This window comes from Mirounga leonina, unplaced genomic scaffold (genome assembly GCF_011800145.1).
Source record: "Mirounga leonina isolate KUSES-001 unplaced genomic scaffold, KU_Mleo_1.0 Mir_154, whole genome shotgun sequence".
Classification (NCBI taxonomy): domain Eukaryota; kingdom Metazoa; phylum Chordata; class Mammalia; order Carnivora; family Phocidae; genus Mirounga; species Mirounga leonina.
The window spans coordinates 60,746,826-60,764,627 of NW_023270389.1; the positions used below are offsets into that span (position 1 = coordinate 60,746,826).

The 17,802-nt window shown below is 39.5% G+C and overlaps 1 protein-coding gene across 1 annotated transcript in view; it reads right to left on the reverse strand.

The window, feature by feature from the left end:
* PLD5 (phospholipase D family member 5) overlaps positions 1-17,802 on the reverse strand; it is a 409,631-nt gene that overhangs the window by 17,067 nt on the left and 374,762 nt on the right. Inside the window, exons 7-8 of the mRNA XM_035011037.1 lie at positions 10,987-11,123; positions 123-291 (exon numbers count right to left, since the gene is read on the reverse strand). Of these exons, the coding sequence (XP_034866928.1) occupies positions 123-291; positions 10,987-11,123 (306 nt within the window). The remainder of the gene's footprint in view (positions 1-122; positions 292-10,986; positions 11,124-17,802) is intronic.

Consider the following 17,802-nt stretch of genomic DNA (forward strand, 5'->3'; position numbering starts at 1 on the left):
AGACTGTTATCCTGGTTCTTAATTGGCAGTTTACATGAATGCATGTGCTTATGGCTTTCACAGATGTGGGGAGGGAATCAGCCCTTTTTATTTAATAATACTGAAGTCAATATCATACTTACAACTTTCAAACTGCAGTTGGCTATTTCAGTGCAAATAGCTTTAAGAGATGAAATAAAGTTAAATGTAAGGGGGTCAGTTTCCTTCCAGAAGCTTATAAGGAGTCGAACTTTAACGCTTCGCAAAACTAATGCTTCTCTTATTTTCCCATCCAAGTCTGGCCAGTAAGTCCTGTAGGAATAATATCCATGTGGATAAAAATAAAGAAAATAAGTTAGTTTGGGGAAAGAAATTTACTAGACTGCAAAGAACATTTATATTAACCCAATCATTACTTCGTTCTGTAATATAGACACAACCTGATAGAATATGTTGAAAACATGCAGATCTCCTGGATTGGGCACCTAGAGAGGATGCTTTCTTGGGTCCTGACTCTGCCTGAAATGAATTCTTCCACCACTGGGATCTCAGAGGATGTGGAGAGATTGACCTCCATCACCTGCTATCCTCACCATTCCTGCACCACCTCAGCTCACATGTGTGCTGAGAGTCAACTTTCCAACAGAATTCCTGTTCAGAGCCTTGAGCACCCCATCAGCCCCCAAAGGCTGTGAGAACCCCTCTTCTTTGGAAACTGCCCCCCAAATGAGCTTCTGCTCTGATTATCCAAACTTCCCCATACTCTCATTTCCAGGCTGTCTTCCTCTTTCCTGACCAAGCCCCCAGCTACTCTGGCCCTTGGACTTCTCCACCAGGCCAACAGTGTCTCCTGGAGGCTCAGCCTCTTCCCTGAATCTGTAGCTTTTTGCCTTAACTAAATCCTGACTCTTCCTGAGGCCATAGCTTCTCTGGAAGTCCTGCCATGTTATTTTCTACCACAATTTACCCACTTGGTTTAGGAGGTGGGGTCAGCCCTCCCAAAACACACACAATGTCACTTCCAGACCTGTCACTGATTTCTCATTTAAAAAAACAACAACAAACATTTCTATCTTAAAGACAAGCCCCAAATCTATCTCTCCTCAGCCCCAACATGTGTAGACCTTTGTTTGTTCACTGGTTCAAACCTTTCCCTAACTCCAGGCCAACTCAGTTTGGACTGATACAGTTTTATTCAAAACCTTAGCCTGCAGGTTTTGTAATCAGTGCACCTCCAAAGTTCTCCTCTTTATATGGACCAGCCTGTGGTCCTGCAGCGTCCTGCACTCTATGAAATCCCCACTGAGCACGCTCTTGCCCTACATGGGCTCAGCCACATGACCCCCTCACTCTCCTGCTCCATCAGCTCTGGGTCACCTTTCCGACCGAGCCCAACCTCAGTGATCACCTGAAGAACACCTTCCCTGCCCCTCTCTCTAGCTCTTGGGTCAGAGCCACACATCCCTTGGTCTATTTCTATGGCCACAAAACCAAGGACTGCTGAACAAAGTTAGCTCAGCCCTGTGAGCTGAGGCCCTTGCCACCATCCACCTCCCCTGTCCTCGCCTTGGGCAGTTCCTCCTCTGGGACCTTTCTGTAATTACTCTAAACTAGATCTCACTCCAGAGAAACTTGTTTCTTCCTCCATGCACAAAATAGAGCTTCTCGGTCATGGTCTTCCTCAACTTTCTACCCCTGAGAGCCTCACACATCCTTCTCCCCTTTCCCCCAGCTCAGAGGATAAGGCAACCTGCTCAGGGTCAGACCTGGACCACCTTTCCCCCTGGGCCGTTCCCCTGACCTTCTAACTGTGTTTCATTGGTCATTCCTTCCCAAAGAGTGTTTCAACTCCCCCCTCTCTCCCTTCCTCTTAGTTTGAGAATAAAATGTAAATCTTGCTCAGAGAACCCTCCCCTGACTCTGCATCGCTCCATGGCTGGTGTACAATCTCTTTTCCCTTTTGAACTAAACTATCTATCATCTATCTATCTATCTATCTATCTATCTATCTATCTATCTATCTATCATCTATCATCTATATCTATCTATCTCTCATCTTTGAGTGTAGCTGACACACAATGTTACATTAGTCTCAGGTGTACAACACAGTGATTCAACATCTCTATACGTTACGCTGTGCTCAGCACACAGCTGCCATCTGTCACCACACAACACTGTCACACGATCATCGAGGATATTCTCTGTGCTGTGCCATTCATCCCTGTGATTTACTCATTCCACAGCTGGAAGCCTGTACCTCCCTCTCCCCTTCACCCATTTTGCCCATCCTCCTGCCCCTCCCCTTTGGCACCCATCAGTTTGCTCTCTGTCTTTATGGGTCTGTTTCTACTTTTTTGAACATAACTTCTTGACAGTATAATCTAGAACCTCTGACTTTACTTCATCACCCCCACTCACTCCTCAGCCTACTGCCCCCTGGCCTCCAGCCCACCATTTTTGTGCAAAATCTCCAAGTCTGCAGTGATGTCCCAACTGCCAAATCTAATGGACATCATTCAATTCTTACTTTACTGTTAGTTTAAGTCACATGTGGCTCTGTCGATGGTTCTTTTCTTCTTGAAAACAGATTCCATTGGCTTCTATGACCCTGTGGTTTGATGATCTGTCCCTTATTTCTCACAGTGTTTCTTTATCTGTTGTATGGTCCATGCTCCCTTAAGATTCCATCACCATCCCCTGTTCTCCTTACTCCACAGGCCATCTCCTTGGTGGCTTCATCTACGTACTTGATCTCAACTGTCCTCTAGAGTCTGAAAAGCTCCAAATTCACATCACTGGCCTAACCCTCTTCAGACTTCATTCTGGATATCTTTGTAAGATCTTTACCCATCCGGACCTTTACAAGAACCTCAAATTCACAAATCTGCCCATTTCCTTCTACTTCGTACAGACTCTCTACTTTGTATGACGTTCATCATCTAATCACCCAAAGCAAAAACCTGGTTATCATTCTTGTGCCTGCTCTCCTTTTCACCATGTGCTTCAGAGATATTCCTGGAATGTATATCCTTTATTCTATCCTGTAATTATCCCTGACTGGGCCACTGTAACAGCTCCAAATTTGTTTCTCGGCCTCCAGTCTTGTCCCTGTCAAGTATGTCTTCCATGACCACCAAAGCGATCTATCTGAAAGCATATCTCCTTTGACTGAAACGTAGTGGAGGCTCCCCAAAGTCACAAGACTCCCTCACAGTCAGGTCCTCCTGTCCCTGATCCCTGCGTTCCCTCCAATTTGATCTCTCACCACCTGTGTTCCAGCACTGAACTTGTTACAGATCCTGGCATGTGCCAGGTGATTTTTTTTTTTTTAACTTGTGCTGTCCCTTCTACCTGGAAAACTCCCTTTCTTATCCTTTGTTTGATTAACTTCTGCATATTTTAAAAGGTAATCAAGTAGCATATCCTCCAATAAGCCTCTGCTTGAAACTGCCACAGATGCTCTTTCACTGAGGACCTATAATATTATGTGTATATATCTATTGTTCGATTCCCCGCACTGTGTTATTATAATAGATTCTGTGTCCGTTTGTCCTATTGGATGGAGTTCCTGGGACCATACACTGTTCAGACTTTAATCACTCCTGCACAGTGCCCAATAAATATCTGTTGAATGAAAACATAAGTGAAAAATATTAATAGCCCACAGACTAATCAGTCTACTTTTTTCTAATTGAATAAATTTGATGAGTAACATTGTGTAAATTTAATAAGCTATACAGCATGTTACTTTGGTACATTCTTATATTGTAATATGATTGCCAATGTACTGATAGTCACCACATTACATTATTACAGTATAATATTCATAGCACATTAGCTCTCTATGACCTATCTACTACTCATTACAAGTTTGCAGTCTTAAACGCCATCACTCTTATCCCTCACCCCCCAGCCATTGGTAACCATCATTTTACTGTCTGTTTCTACAGGTTTAACTTTTCTAGATTCCACATAGACGTGATATCATACAGTACTTGTCTTTTTCTGTCTGACTTGTCTCGCTTAGCATAATGTACTCAAGGTCCATCCATGTTGGTGCAAATAGGAAGATATTCTCCTTTCTCGAGGCTGAGTAATATTCCATTGTGTATATGCACCACATCTTTTCATCGATTCATCCACTGATAGGCATTTGTGCTGTTTCCATATCCCTGCTATTGTGAAAAGTGCTGCAATAAACATGGGAGTACATATATCTCATCAGAATCCTGTTTTCGTTTCCCTTGATTCAATACCCAGAAGTGGAACTGCTGGATCGCATGGTAGACTTATTTTAATTTTGGGGGAACCTCCATATTGTTTTCCATAGTGGTTGGATCAATTTATCTTTCTTCCAACTGTGTATAAGGGTTCCCTTTTCACTACATCCTCGTCAGCATCTGTTGTCTCTTGACTTCTTGATGACAGCCCTTCTAACATGTGTGAGGTGATATCTCATCATGGTTTTGATTTGCCTTTCCCTGATGATTAGTGATATTGATCATCTTTCCATGTGTCTGTTGCCATTTTGATGTCCTCTTTGGAGAAATGTCTGTTTAGTTCTTTTGCCCATTTTCAATCATATTATTTGCTTTTTGTTGTTGTTGTTATTGAGTTGCCTGAGTTCCTTACAGATTTGGATATTAACTCTTTATCCAATATATGGTTTGCAAAAATTTTTCCCCATTCTGTAATCTTTTTATTTTGTTGTTTCCTTTGTTGCGCAAAACTTTTTGAGTTTGATATAGTCCCATTTGTTAATTTTTTGTTATTGTTGTTTGTGCTTTTGGTGTCATGTCAAAAAAATTATTAGCAAGACCATTATTGATGAGCTTTTTCCCTATCTTTTCGTCTATGAGTTTTATGATATCAGGTTTTATCTTTAAGTCTTTGATCTATTTTGAATTAATTTTTGTGAGTCGTGTGATAGTGGTCCAACTTCATTGTTCTGCATGTTTTTCTCCAGTTTCCCAGCACCATTTGTTGAAGAGATTGTCCTTTCTGCATTGAGTGCTCCTGGTGCCCATGTTGAATATTAGTTGACTGTATAGGCCAGGGTTTAGTTCTGGGCTCTCTATTTTGTTCCATTCATTGGTGTTGTCTATTTTTGTATTGTTTTTATTACTATGGCTTTGTCATATAGTTTGAAATCAGGAAGTGTGATGCCTTGAACTTTGTTCTTTTTCTCAGGATTGTTTGGGCTGTTTAGGGTCTTTTGTGGTTCCATACAAATTTTAAGGTTATTTCTTTTATTTCTGTGAAGAATGTTTTTGGTATTTCGATGGGGATTGCATTGAATCTGTAGATCACTTTCAGTAATATAGCCATTTTAACAATATTAATTCTTCTAATTCATGAACACAGGATGCCTTTCCATTTATTTGTGTATTCAATTTTTTTCAGCAAAGCTTTGTAGTTTTCATTGTACAGATCTTTCACTTCCTTGGTTAAATTTATTCCTAAGTATCTTGTTTTTGATGCTATTGTGAATGTGATGGTTTTCCTTCTTTTTCAGAAGCTTCATCATTAGTGTAAAGGAATGCAACTGATTTTGTATCTTGACACTTTACTGAAATTGTTGATTAATTCCAACAGTTTTTTTTTACTGAAATTTTAGGATTTTCTATATATAAGATCATATCATCAGCAAATAATGACAATTATACTTCTTCCTTCCCAAGGTGTATGCCTTTTATTTCTTGCCTGATTGCTCTGGCTACGCCTTCCAAGACTGTATTGAATAAGAGTGCATCCTTGCTTTTTTCCTTATCTTTGGGGAAATGCTTTTAATTTCTCTCCAGTGAGTATAATGTTAGCTGTTGGTTTGTCATATATGGCCTTTATCATGCTGAGTTATAGTCCTTCTGTACCCATGTTAAAGGGTTTTTTTTTTAATTATCATGAAAGGGTGTTGTATTTTGTCAAATGGTTTTTCTTTGTGTATTGAGATGATCATGTGATATTTATCTATTATTTTACTGATGCAATGTATTTGCATTTGTTGACTTGCATATGTTGAAATATCCTTGTATCCCAGGGATAAAATCCCACTTGATCATCGTGTATAATCCTTTTAATGTGTTCCTGAATTCGGTCTGCTAATATTTTCTTGAGAATATCTGCATCTAAATTCATCAGGGATATTGGTCTATAGTTTTCTTTCTTGTGGTCTCCTTCTCTGATTTTGGTAGCAAAGTAATGCTGGTCTCACAGAATGAGTTTGAAAGTGTTTCTCCTTCTTGATATTTTGAACAAGTTTGGGGGAAGATTGGTGTTAATTCTTCTTTAAACGTTTGGAAGCCATCTGGTCCTGAGGTTTTTTGTGTTGGGAGTTTTTTGATTACTGATTCAATCTCTTTACTCAGACTTGGTCTGTTCAGATTTTCTACTTCTTCCTGTCTCAGTCTTGATAGGTTGCGTGTTTCTAGAAATGGAGTCATTTCTTTTAGTTTATGTAATTTCTTGACATATAATTGTTCATAGTAGTCTCATAATTCTAGGTATTTCTGTAGTATCAGTTGTAATATCTCCTCTTTCATGTTTATTTCTTTGAGCCTTCTCTTTTTTTTCTGTAGTTAGTCTAGTTAGTCTAGCTAAAGGCTTAAATTTTGTTTCTCTTTTCAAAGAACCAGCTCTTGGTTTTGTTGATCCTTTCTATTGATTTTTTGGTCTCTATTTCATTTATTTCTGCTCTGATACTTGTTTTCTTCCTTTTGCTAACTTCAGGCTTACTTTGTTTTTCTTTTTTTGGTTCCTTGAGGTGTAAAGTTAGGTTATTTAAGATCTTTCTCATTTCTCAGTATATGTGTTTATAGTTATAAACTTCCTTCTTGGATCTGCTTTTATGCATCCCATAATATTTGATATGTTGTGTTTTCAAGACAATTTTTTATTTCCTTTTTGATTTCTCCTTTGACCCAAAAGGTGTTTAGAAGTGTGTTTAGTTTCACATATTTGTAGATCTTTTTACTTTCCTCTTGTTGATTTCTAGTTTCATATGATTGTGGTCAGAGAAGATAGTTGGTATGATTTCAACTTTCTTAAATTTGCTAAGATTTGTTTTTGTGGCCTAACATGTGATTTATCCTGGAGAATGTTCCAAGTGCACTTGAGAAGAATGTGTATTCTGCTGCTGTTGGGTGTAATGTTCTGCTAAGTCCATTTATTCTAAAGCCAAGTTCAACAGCAACAATTTCTTGTTGACTTTCTGTCTGGGTGATTTATCCATTGCTGATGGTGGGGTATTAGAGTCCCCTACAATTACTGTATTATTGTCTATTTCTCCCGAATTGCTTAGTATGTTTTGAAGTTCCAGTGTTGGTAGCAAGCATGTATATTTATGATTGCTCTATCTTCTTGATATAGTGGCCCTCTTGTCATTATATAATGACCTTCTTTGTCTCTTGTGACCCTTTTTGGCTTGAGGTCTATTCTGTCTGATATAAGTATGATTACGCTTGCCTTCTTTTCATTTCTGTTTGCTTGGAATATCATCTTGCATTCCTTCACTTTGAACCTGTATGTGTCTCTAGAGCTAAAGTGAGTCCCCTGTAGGCAGCATATTTGCTTTTTTATCCATCCAGCCACTCTGTGCCTTTTGATTGGTGAGTTCAATCCATTTTCGCTGAGGGTGATTACTAACATGTAAGCACTTACTACTGGCTTTTTTATCTTCTGCCTTCTGGTTATTTTGTCTTTCCATGTTTCTTTTTCTTTGTTTCCATTGACTTTTGCCAGTTGGTGGTTTTCCAGGATGATTTGCTCGTTCTCCCCCCATTTATGTTTATGTCTCTGCTCTAGATTTTTGCCATGTAGTTACCATGGGGTTTACATAAAGCATCTCATAGAAAAAAAGTCTTTTCTATGCTGATAGCACTTTACTTTTCTTCACTTATCATTCTTTTACTCCTCTCCTCTTATATTTTTGATGTCAGAATTACCTCTTTGTATGCTATGATTTCATCACCAAGTTATAGTAGGCATAGTTATTTTAATGCTCTTTTCCTTTAACATTTAGGATATAGTTAAGTTTAATATACTATTCCAAAAAAGAGTTAAAAGAGTTACGATATTCTAATTCCGACTGCTTGTTTATCACCTTAATCAGAATTTTGTGTACTTTCATTTTTTTGTTTGTTTGTTTCTTTGTTTCAGCTTAAAGAGCTCCTTTCAACATTTCTTGTAAGGCAGGTCTAGTGGTGGTGAACTCCCTCAGCTTTTGTTTTTCTGGGAAAGTCTTTATTTCTTTTTCACATCTGAAAGGTAACTTTGCCAGAGAGTATTCTTGGCTGCCAGCCTACATTTTTATTGTTCCTTCACCCTTTTACTGATTTCCTCCTGAAAGATGTATTTCATGTAACTGAGGAAATAAATAATGAACAACCCCAAACTGTGAACCAAATAAATAAGTGAATTGCTTAAAGAAACAGCACTTGATTGCTAACACAAGAAGAACTGAAATAGGGCCTCTGATTTTTTACTGCAGGATCTATTTAGCCATGTATCATTGTTCTGTTCACTTTCTACTTCTCTGAAAAGTAGAAGTTACTTCTAACATTGCTGCTAAATGATGATGTATATATATTTTTTTACATGTTACCAACCATTTATACTTTGGGAGCATGTGAATTTTTCCTTTCATTTGGATGTCTAGCAGTGTGTAGACTAAAAGTTAAGTCTGTAGCATATTAACACACTGATATTTGATAAAGTCTATTTGTTTATTCAAGTTGAATTCACTCCTGAAAAATTTCTCCAGGACAATGTAAAAGATAAGTAGCTAGGCTGACTTTTAATTTTTTTTTCATAAATTTTTTTCATTCTTTTTTTTTTAATTAATGAAAAGGAAGTTTAATATGTACAAATAAAACAGAAAAAAATTTTCTTACAGACTGGTTAGAGGTAATGTTATTCAGAAGTTGTCTTTCAAACCTGAAAGACCTAGCTTGCTTTCTTATTTTTTTTACACTATCAAAAAAGAATGTTTTGCCACAAATGAATAATGGACAGAGACATGTCATTGGCATGTTTACAATTAGGAAATATGTAAAACCCACTTACACTTGATAAAAAAAAAGTTAAAGGTGATTAGAATATTTACTTTAAAGTAAGGCAAGAGCTAATACAGTTACAGCTGAGATTTTAATTGTCATACTTTCAGATTTATGAGTGGGGCAATTAAATGCTTAAAACAGTCTGTTGTTTTCATTTGGTAAGACTATGAAAAAAAGAAAAAGTGTGGCTATATGTGGCTATGTTGTTATATTTCAGCACAAATTATGAAGTTGTGCCCCCACTCACAGCAATAAAACACACCAAAACAAACAAAAAGCAAACCAAATAGACTTCCTCAGCTGATACAAACTTCAGTGTCTTTTCTCAGGGGTTTTCCATTTTTTTTTTTTGTTCTTAAGAATTTAATTATAACTTGGATGTTTGAACTATTTCTTCTGTCTCTGATGACTTTTCATTAGAATGCCTGACAGCAGTGTCAGCTCTGACGTATTGTAAGTCCAATAAAAGAACCGTTCTTTGACTAACAACTGAAATGGGAGATTAATAACCCGAATGCAAAATTTCAGGTGAGTTTTTCATTCTTTATCATTCTTTTAGTTTTCTCTAACTTTTGCATTTCCAAGATATTTTAGATTCTCCATGCTAACTCCCTCCCCCCTGGCCACAAAGGAGCTTAATTTTGTTCCTGGGACTTCATGGAATGAAGGTTTTGTCAATCCTAAAAAATCATCATCTCATACTAACATAAGTCCATTAACTTGACCTTATTCTCCTTCTCAATAATGGAAAAATCAGGCAAAACCTATCTATTATGTTTCAAAATCTTCCCCAAGTGAGGTTGACATCTAAAATGAAATCTCAAACAAAATACACAATAAACAGGAGGAAAATAAAAAGGAGGGATAGAAAACATGTAAAAGTATATGGGTAAAAACCTATGAATATTCAAGGGGTGTACCATATTTTAAAGTAAAAGTGTTTTAATAGTGTCTCCTGCAGCTTAAAATGCTTTTTGACTGTCATTATGGGAGACCACTTTCTGGGAGAAACATGCTTTCACAATCCTACAGCCATTTGCATAAGGAAGCTGCACATTATGCATATGTGGGGTTGGCAACATGAAAAATATTCAAGCAAGACAGAGCACGCTTAATCATTTAACCTCAGTAAATGGTTATTTTGAAATTGTAATTTTCCAAATTAAAAAGGTCTCAAGTTGTACTCCCAGAAAGTGTACTTTGAAAACTTTTCCTGGATTAAATGAGTTATTCAAAACACAAGCACCCAAATCTCTGCATTCCCAGCAAGAAAGCAAAAGCAGGAAACATTTGGGGCATAGCCACGCATTTATGCATGTAACTATTGAGGGGCATACATTCTGCCCCTACATTTATTTCAAGTTTTTTTTTGCCCCAAACAGTGATAAATTATTGAAAAATCCCTTCATTTTTAAAATGCTTTCTTCCTCATACAGAGGAATGGATTGACTGAGAACATACACATTCTGAGTTTCCTTCTCCTTGAGGTTGAAAGCATATGAAAGTTTAGCATTTAATGAAGACTGGCATGAATACAACAAAATGACGTCTCCCCCAAGGAAAATCTTGCCAGGCTTGCTCAGGGTCAGTATGTCCTTCAGGGACACCTGCGAACTAATAATTTTCAAGACATATTTTTTTCGGAATAATTTTTATTATTTATTTTAATTTTCAAATATCTTACAAGTTGACAGCACCCTGATCTTCATTCTAAAGTCGTTCCCGTGCCTATTAAGGGGAAGCACTGAGGAACTTTTGCAGGGTGAGACCCTAAGCCCTTCAAACGGACCCATGCATCACGGGTAAGGTGCAAATGCACACCGAGGAGTTCTGAATGGTGAGCGACCTGAGGTGAACTGAGAGCATGTCAGGGCCCAGGCTGGTTTCTCGTGGTCCCCCGTTTGTGCCTGGCCCCGGAGGCTGGGTTCTAAGACGCCGTTATGCACTCACTGACCTTTTGGTGCTTGTGCTGGAGATAGGCAGGTAGTCCGTGACAGCGATGTATACGTATTGTTTGGCATCATCTATCACACTATAGATAGCGTCGATATCGAAGCTTCTGTTTTTAGGGCAAAAGAGTTTGGGAGAATTCTGTGAAGACACAAAAACCAAACTTTCAGAGGATTAATTTTTGTCAGCTGGGCCTTTCTCTTTTTTGTTGCCTTTTTTTTTTTTAAGGTGTTTTAATGGATCTTGGCTTGTAAGTCAAGTTTTGCACATCACCTTTCCAGTTCTTGATGAGATCAGACAAGTTATGTATGCGATCCTAGCATAGTTGAGGCATGTTCAGATGAAGGTGTGGCAGGATGGGTCTCCAGGCTGTCCCCTTACGTCTGCTTTGGGAGGGAATTCTTGCTTTCAATACCCACACCTCTCATTTTGGGAGGAGCACTGTAGCTCTAAACTTAGGGGACTCTGGCGAATGCCCTGTCATGCAGAGCTGCTAATTTTCTCAGGCAGTACTGTATAATATATACAATACACATACTGCAACCAATTTACTCAAAAAGTCATTTCATTAGAAAGGTGATATGGCCATGGAAATATTGTCTTCCCCTGACAGGCATAACGCAGTGACAAGTGGAGTGGGACCCATAATCCGAGGGGTGCTTTATACCGAAAGTCTGAATACATGGTTTCTGGAACTGCCTGCCATGGCAGTATTGGGTCCCTCATCCAAAACTCAGGAACTCCCTGCACTGCGCTGCTGGGCAGCCCCATCCCCGCTTAGACAGAGGGATGACTAAGCGGTTGTTCTGGATGCCCAACCGAGATGGCTGTGGAGTGTGGGGGGCAGGAAAGGAGCCTGGTCAAGGCCACACACCCTCCAGGCATCCCTGCTCAGAAAGTCACCTCAGCAGCTGACTATCAGATTGAGTTTTTGATCAATTAAATTGTTTTTCTTTTGGAATGATGAGCTTCCAAGTCTTTTAAAAAGACTAATACCAAAAAAAACAAAAACAAAACAAAAACCCTCATGAAAAACATAAAAGAACAGAAACAAGTGAAAAATAACAAAAAAACCCCACACAAAAGTAATAAAAAATAAAACAGTCGAAACTAAGTGCTGTCCTCCACCCTTTCCCCAGCACATGCATCTCGGATACTCCACCTGTCCCCGGGACAGGTGCTCCTGCTTCTACAGCATCTCCTGGGTCTCCCTCTCCCTCCTGACTGCCGTTCCTCCCATCCAGACCCTAGTGCTCTTGCTGGGGCTTTTACACATCATTTCCTTGTCACCATGATGTAAACACACACACACACACACACACACACGTCAGGCCCAGCATTCCTGGTGTCTGGGAATCCAGCCTGAACTCGTTGGAGGGATGTATCTATGGCCTCCTGCCTCCCTCCTGGACTGGCCACTACACCCTCCATGCCCCAAAGGGAAGAAGTAATGGCCTTGCTCCCATCTGTCTGCCCTGTGCATTTGCTCCTGCCAGCATTTCTGGCCCATGTTTCCCTATTCTTGCCCATCAGAGTCCTATGCTTTTTCTAAGTTCCAGTTCAAGGGCAAGCCCCTCTGTGAAACCTCTTTATTTCCCCACCCAGAGGCTCCTTCTCCCTTCTCTGTCTCCTCCCATAATATGATTTGTCTGTGATATTATTTAGCCTATTCAACGGATAATTACTTGCACTTGCTGGAATTTAGGGGTGGTATTCACTCATTTTTCTATTTCCATCAATACATTCAGTATTGAAATTACTTAATTTCAGCTCAGCCTGTTGGGTCTGCTTTAAATATTAGCTCCAGACGAGACCCTCAGCCAGCCCTGACACATGGCCCAATGCCCATGTTTTTGTTTCAGGAGTTTCCTGGACTTCCTTGTGTGTTCCCAAAACTAGTTTTGGTTTCAGGGAGGAACAAATTGAGGCATAGAGTCATCGGTCTCATCACGTTTGCACTTATCCTGCAAGTCTGGACATTGCGCCTTTTGGTGATTCAGGCCAGGCTCCGGCATTTAGAGCCTACAGCGTCTCAGCTGTGTCCCTTCTGCTTGCTGAGCCTCATGCCCTAAGGGGGTGGGGGGGTTAATAACAGAACACACCTCTCACATTGTCTGGGCTCAGAGCCTCTCTTCTGTGCTTGCCCTCATTCATTCAGCAAATACTACTAAGTGCCTGCCATGCTCCAGCTCTAGTCTAGCCACTCGGCATATGTCAGTGGCCCAAATAAGACGCTTGCTTCACAGTGCTTCATTCGAGCACCCATTGCATGCTGTTGCCTTCATCTGTCTGGGTGCTTCGGCACTAGCTTGTGCACCGTTGGGTTTCATATTTCCAGCACCTCGTTATCTCCGTGCCACTCCTAGCACGTGTTATAGATCAGTATCAGTGGACCGAGCATGAGAGTGCTTCTTAAATTAGTCAGCGTCACAGGTCTGAGTGACTCCCCCAACCTCCACCCCCAGTGGACTTGGTTCACGATAGGTATTTCCATCCACATGGGAATGGCTCTTTATTTGCACTTGCCAGGTCGCATTGTTTCCCATGGTCCCATTGCCGAACCTGATGCCTAGAGCATGGCAGGTGCTCTGTGTGTTTATTAGGGAAATGCAGGACTAGTTGTGTCAGTTCCCCAGCCCCGGGGGTATGGTGGTGCTTGATGGTGTGTTTAGAGTCTGCTACCTTTGAAAATAGTATCTGGATATACTAATGGCTTCAAAACGTTTGCTTAAAGTGTAAGTGAATGAACACCACCACAAAGAATGATCTACTGATCAGGCAGAGGAAATTAACTAGTTCCAATAGTTTAATTAGAGAGAAGGCTGTTCAGTTTCCCTCTTATTGGTCCTGAATTAATTTTCTGAGCCTTGCACTGTGCACTCCTTTATTATGGGAAAGAGCAGGAAGACAGATCCTTCTCTTTGTTTCGGCTCTGTGATGACCTTTCACCACTCAAGTGATCTCCTGCACCTGCTTCTAGGCAGTATGTTTCTCTCTTAGATCAATCAGTGCCTTATACATGCACAAAACTTGTTTTGTATATTCATTAAATACTTGCCTTAGCAGGCTTCTGATTTATTTCACAACAGTTCCCTGGTTTGTAAAAAGGCCATACTCCATCCCAAGAATATATAAGTTAAAATATATTAAACAAAAAAGCTGGCCCACGGAATGGGAGAAAATATTTGCAAATTGTGTATCTGATAAAGGACATATGCGGAATGTATAAGAACTCTTACAACTCAATAATAAAAGTCCAAGTAAACTAATTTGAAAAGTGGGCAAAGAATTGAATAGACATGTCTCAAAAAAGATAAACAACTGGCCAATGAACACATTAAAATATACAAATAAAAACCACAGTGACATACCATTTCACACCCACACACCCACCAGGAGGGGTGAAATAAAATAGAAAATAACAAGCATTTTGGCAAAGATGTGGAGAAACTGGAGCTGTCATTTATTGCTGTTGGAACTGTAAAATGAGACAGCCAGTTTGGAGAACGGTTTGTCAGTCTCTCAAAATGTTCAGCACAGAGTTATCATATCACCCAACAGTGCTGCTCCTGAGTATACACCCCAAAGCACTGGAAACAGGTATTCAAATAAAACCTTGTATGTGAAGGTTCAAAGCAGCATTCTTCACAGGAGCCAGAAGATAGAAACACCCAAATGTTCATCAACTGATGGACGAATAAACCAAATGTGATGTATCCATACAATGGAATATCATTTGACCATAAAAAAGGAATGACATACTGATTCATGCTGTAACATTAATGGACTTTGAGAACATTATACTAAGTGAAAGGAGTCAATTACAAAAGATGACATACTGTTGGGGCGCCTGGATGGCTCAGTTGGTTAAGCGTCTGACTCTTGATTTTGGCTCAGGTCATAATCTCAGGGTCATGAGATCGAGCCCCACGTCAGGCTCCTTGCTCAGTGGGGAGTCTGCTTGAGATTCTCTCTCTCCCTCTCCCTCTGCTCCCTCCTGTGCTCTCTCTCAAACAAATAAGTAAATCTTAAAAAAAAAGACTACATACTGTCTTATTCCATTTATATGAAATGCTAGAGAAAGGAGAACCCTAAGAGACAGACAGGAGACGAGTGGTTGCCAGGGGCTGGGGGAAGGGGAATATGGAGAGTGACCCTTAATGGGTGTGGTGTTTTCTTTGTGGTGATGACAATATTCTAAATTAGATGGTGGAGATAGTTGCACAGCTCTGACTACACCAAAACCCACTGAATCATATACTTTGGAAAGATGAATTTCATGGAATGTAAAGTCTCTCTCAATAAAGCTATTAAAAAGTAATTAACAATGCGTAGGGGACTATAACAGCACCACAATCTACTTAATGTCTGCACTCACTCACTAAATGCATCTTAATACACATGACTGGATGGGTGGAAGACACAGTAACGAGAAATGAGATCTGTCTAGCAGCCAGATCAATAAGAACAGACCTCGAGGGACACCCGGGTAGCTCCATCGGTTAAGCGTCTGCCTTTGGCTCAGGTCATGATCCCAGGGTCCTGGGATCGAGTCCCAAGTAGGGCTCCCTGCTCCGTGGGGAGCCTGCTTCTCCCTCTGCCCCCTGCTCATGCCCTCTCTTGCTAGCTCTCTCAAATAAATAAATAAAATCTTAAAAAAAAAAAAAAAAGAACAGACCTTGAACCAACTAGTCTTGATCTTGGAAAGCAAATTTATAATCTCCAGGGCTCTAAAAAGAAATCTACAAGATAAGACAAAAACTCAGCCAACTATGGTTCCTGTTTCTGATTTCAATGGGAAATGTTAAGAAAATCGAAACTATGTGGCCCCAAGTGATTAGAGATCACAGACTTAAATCTCACCAAGCGTCTCTTTGTGTTCCATGAGAAAACTAGAAATAATCCATGTTTATATCATAACTTAAAATTTATATTTAACCATGCTAAGTTATTAATCATCCAAAATCTAATTTGGGGAATGGTAATTCTTAAGGTCTTCAATAATATTTTTGCGTGCATGTGTTCATTTAGTCTTGGGACTGTGAATTTATAAAAATATACTATTTTAAGATATTTTACAACAAATACTTTGAATTTAAATAAATCTGTCTTGACATTTGTTTGGCATGTATTACTCAGAAAATTATATGCATCCTAGAACTTCTTATTAAAATTACTACTAATAAAACCAATCCCACATTTATTGCTGCTCTTAGGGAGCTGTGAGTAACATGCTGGGAATGCCAGTGATGAAGATGGTCCAGTATATGGCCTTTGGAAGCTTTTAAATAGTGGGAGAGATGATCAATAAACAGTTATGAGAATGTGATAAATGCTACAACAGGGGTGAGATCAAGGAGCTTTGGGCAAACGATACCAATTCCAATGGCAGGGGGTCTGACTTTATTTTATACCTGCAAGATTTTTTTTTTTTAAGATTTTATTTATTTATTTGACAGAGAGAGACACAGTGAGAGAGGGAACACAAGCAGGGGGAGTGGGAGAGGGACAGCAGGCCTCCCACCAAGCAGGGAGCCCGATGCCGGGCTCAGTCCCAGGACCCTGGGATCATGACCTGAGCCGAAGGCAGGCGCTTAACGACTGAGCCACCCAGGCGCCCCTATACCTGCAAGATTTTATACCTCTGCAAAAATGGTATTCAATTAATATCTGTTGAATTGAAATTCAAAAGTAGGCTTGATATTAATAGGAAGTAGAAAATAAAATAATAGGTTAAAATAATATAATAAACAAAAATAGAAAGCATAGACATTATATAGTTTAAAAGACTATACCTGAAGGCATGTTTCAAAACTCTACTTATTTTGTGGCAAATCGTTTAATAAAAAGAAATTTGTAAATCTGCCCTAGAATACAAAGACCTGCGTTTTAGTAGGTTTTATTAAAGGACTGGCCTTCTCTCTGGGGCAGGTATGCTAATTTTGGGATCAACAAAAGGGACTCCCCCAGCTTTTTAAGCGTCAGAATGTAAATGTACGCAAAACGCACATTCATCTATCTCTAAGATTCAAACCATAAATTCAAAATCCGGCAATTGTCTGAAATCTGCTGATAATTCATCTATTCTTTGCTGCTTTCAATCTGTTTTACTGGAGCTGGTTGAGTAAGTGTCCTTGGGGTGTCATGTCACCCTGTTACCTTCTGGATTAAGGGTTCCTTGGCAAATTTCTTTCTTTTTTTCTTTTTTTAATTTTATTATGTTATGTTAATCACCATACATTACATCATCAGTTTTTGATGTAGTGTTCCATGATTCATTGTTTGTGCACAACACCCAGTGCTCCATGCAGAACGTGCCCTCTTTAATACCCATCACCAGGCTAACCCATCCTCCCACCCCCTCCCCTCTAGGACCCTGTTTGGCAAATTTCTTATGGCTACTCACTACAAATTCAGAATAACAGCTGGCCTTCTTGTCTTATAGGGTTGTCTTGAGAGGAAATGAAATTGAACACATGAAATAATTCTGCTCGGAAAATGCCCTATACAATATGCTCCTTGTTGTTGCACTGTGGGCCTCCTGAGTATTAAAGAAAAAAAAAATTTTGTTTTAGCTTGGTTTGAAGAAAATCTTTCAGTCTGTGTTCTGCTATTCACATTTATATGAATTTGTTAAGACAAACACCTTAAGACAAAAAACATCCTCTTTTGTCTCAATTGCTACATGTCTAAATTTTCAGATTGTGTTTTCATTTTAATTAGCAAAAAGGAGAGAACTCCCTTTTCAGTGAGAAGCTCTTAGGCAATATTAAAGTTGCCAGAGACAAACCCTGAGAGACGATGGACTCTGAGGAACAAA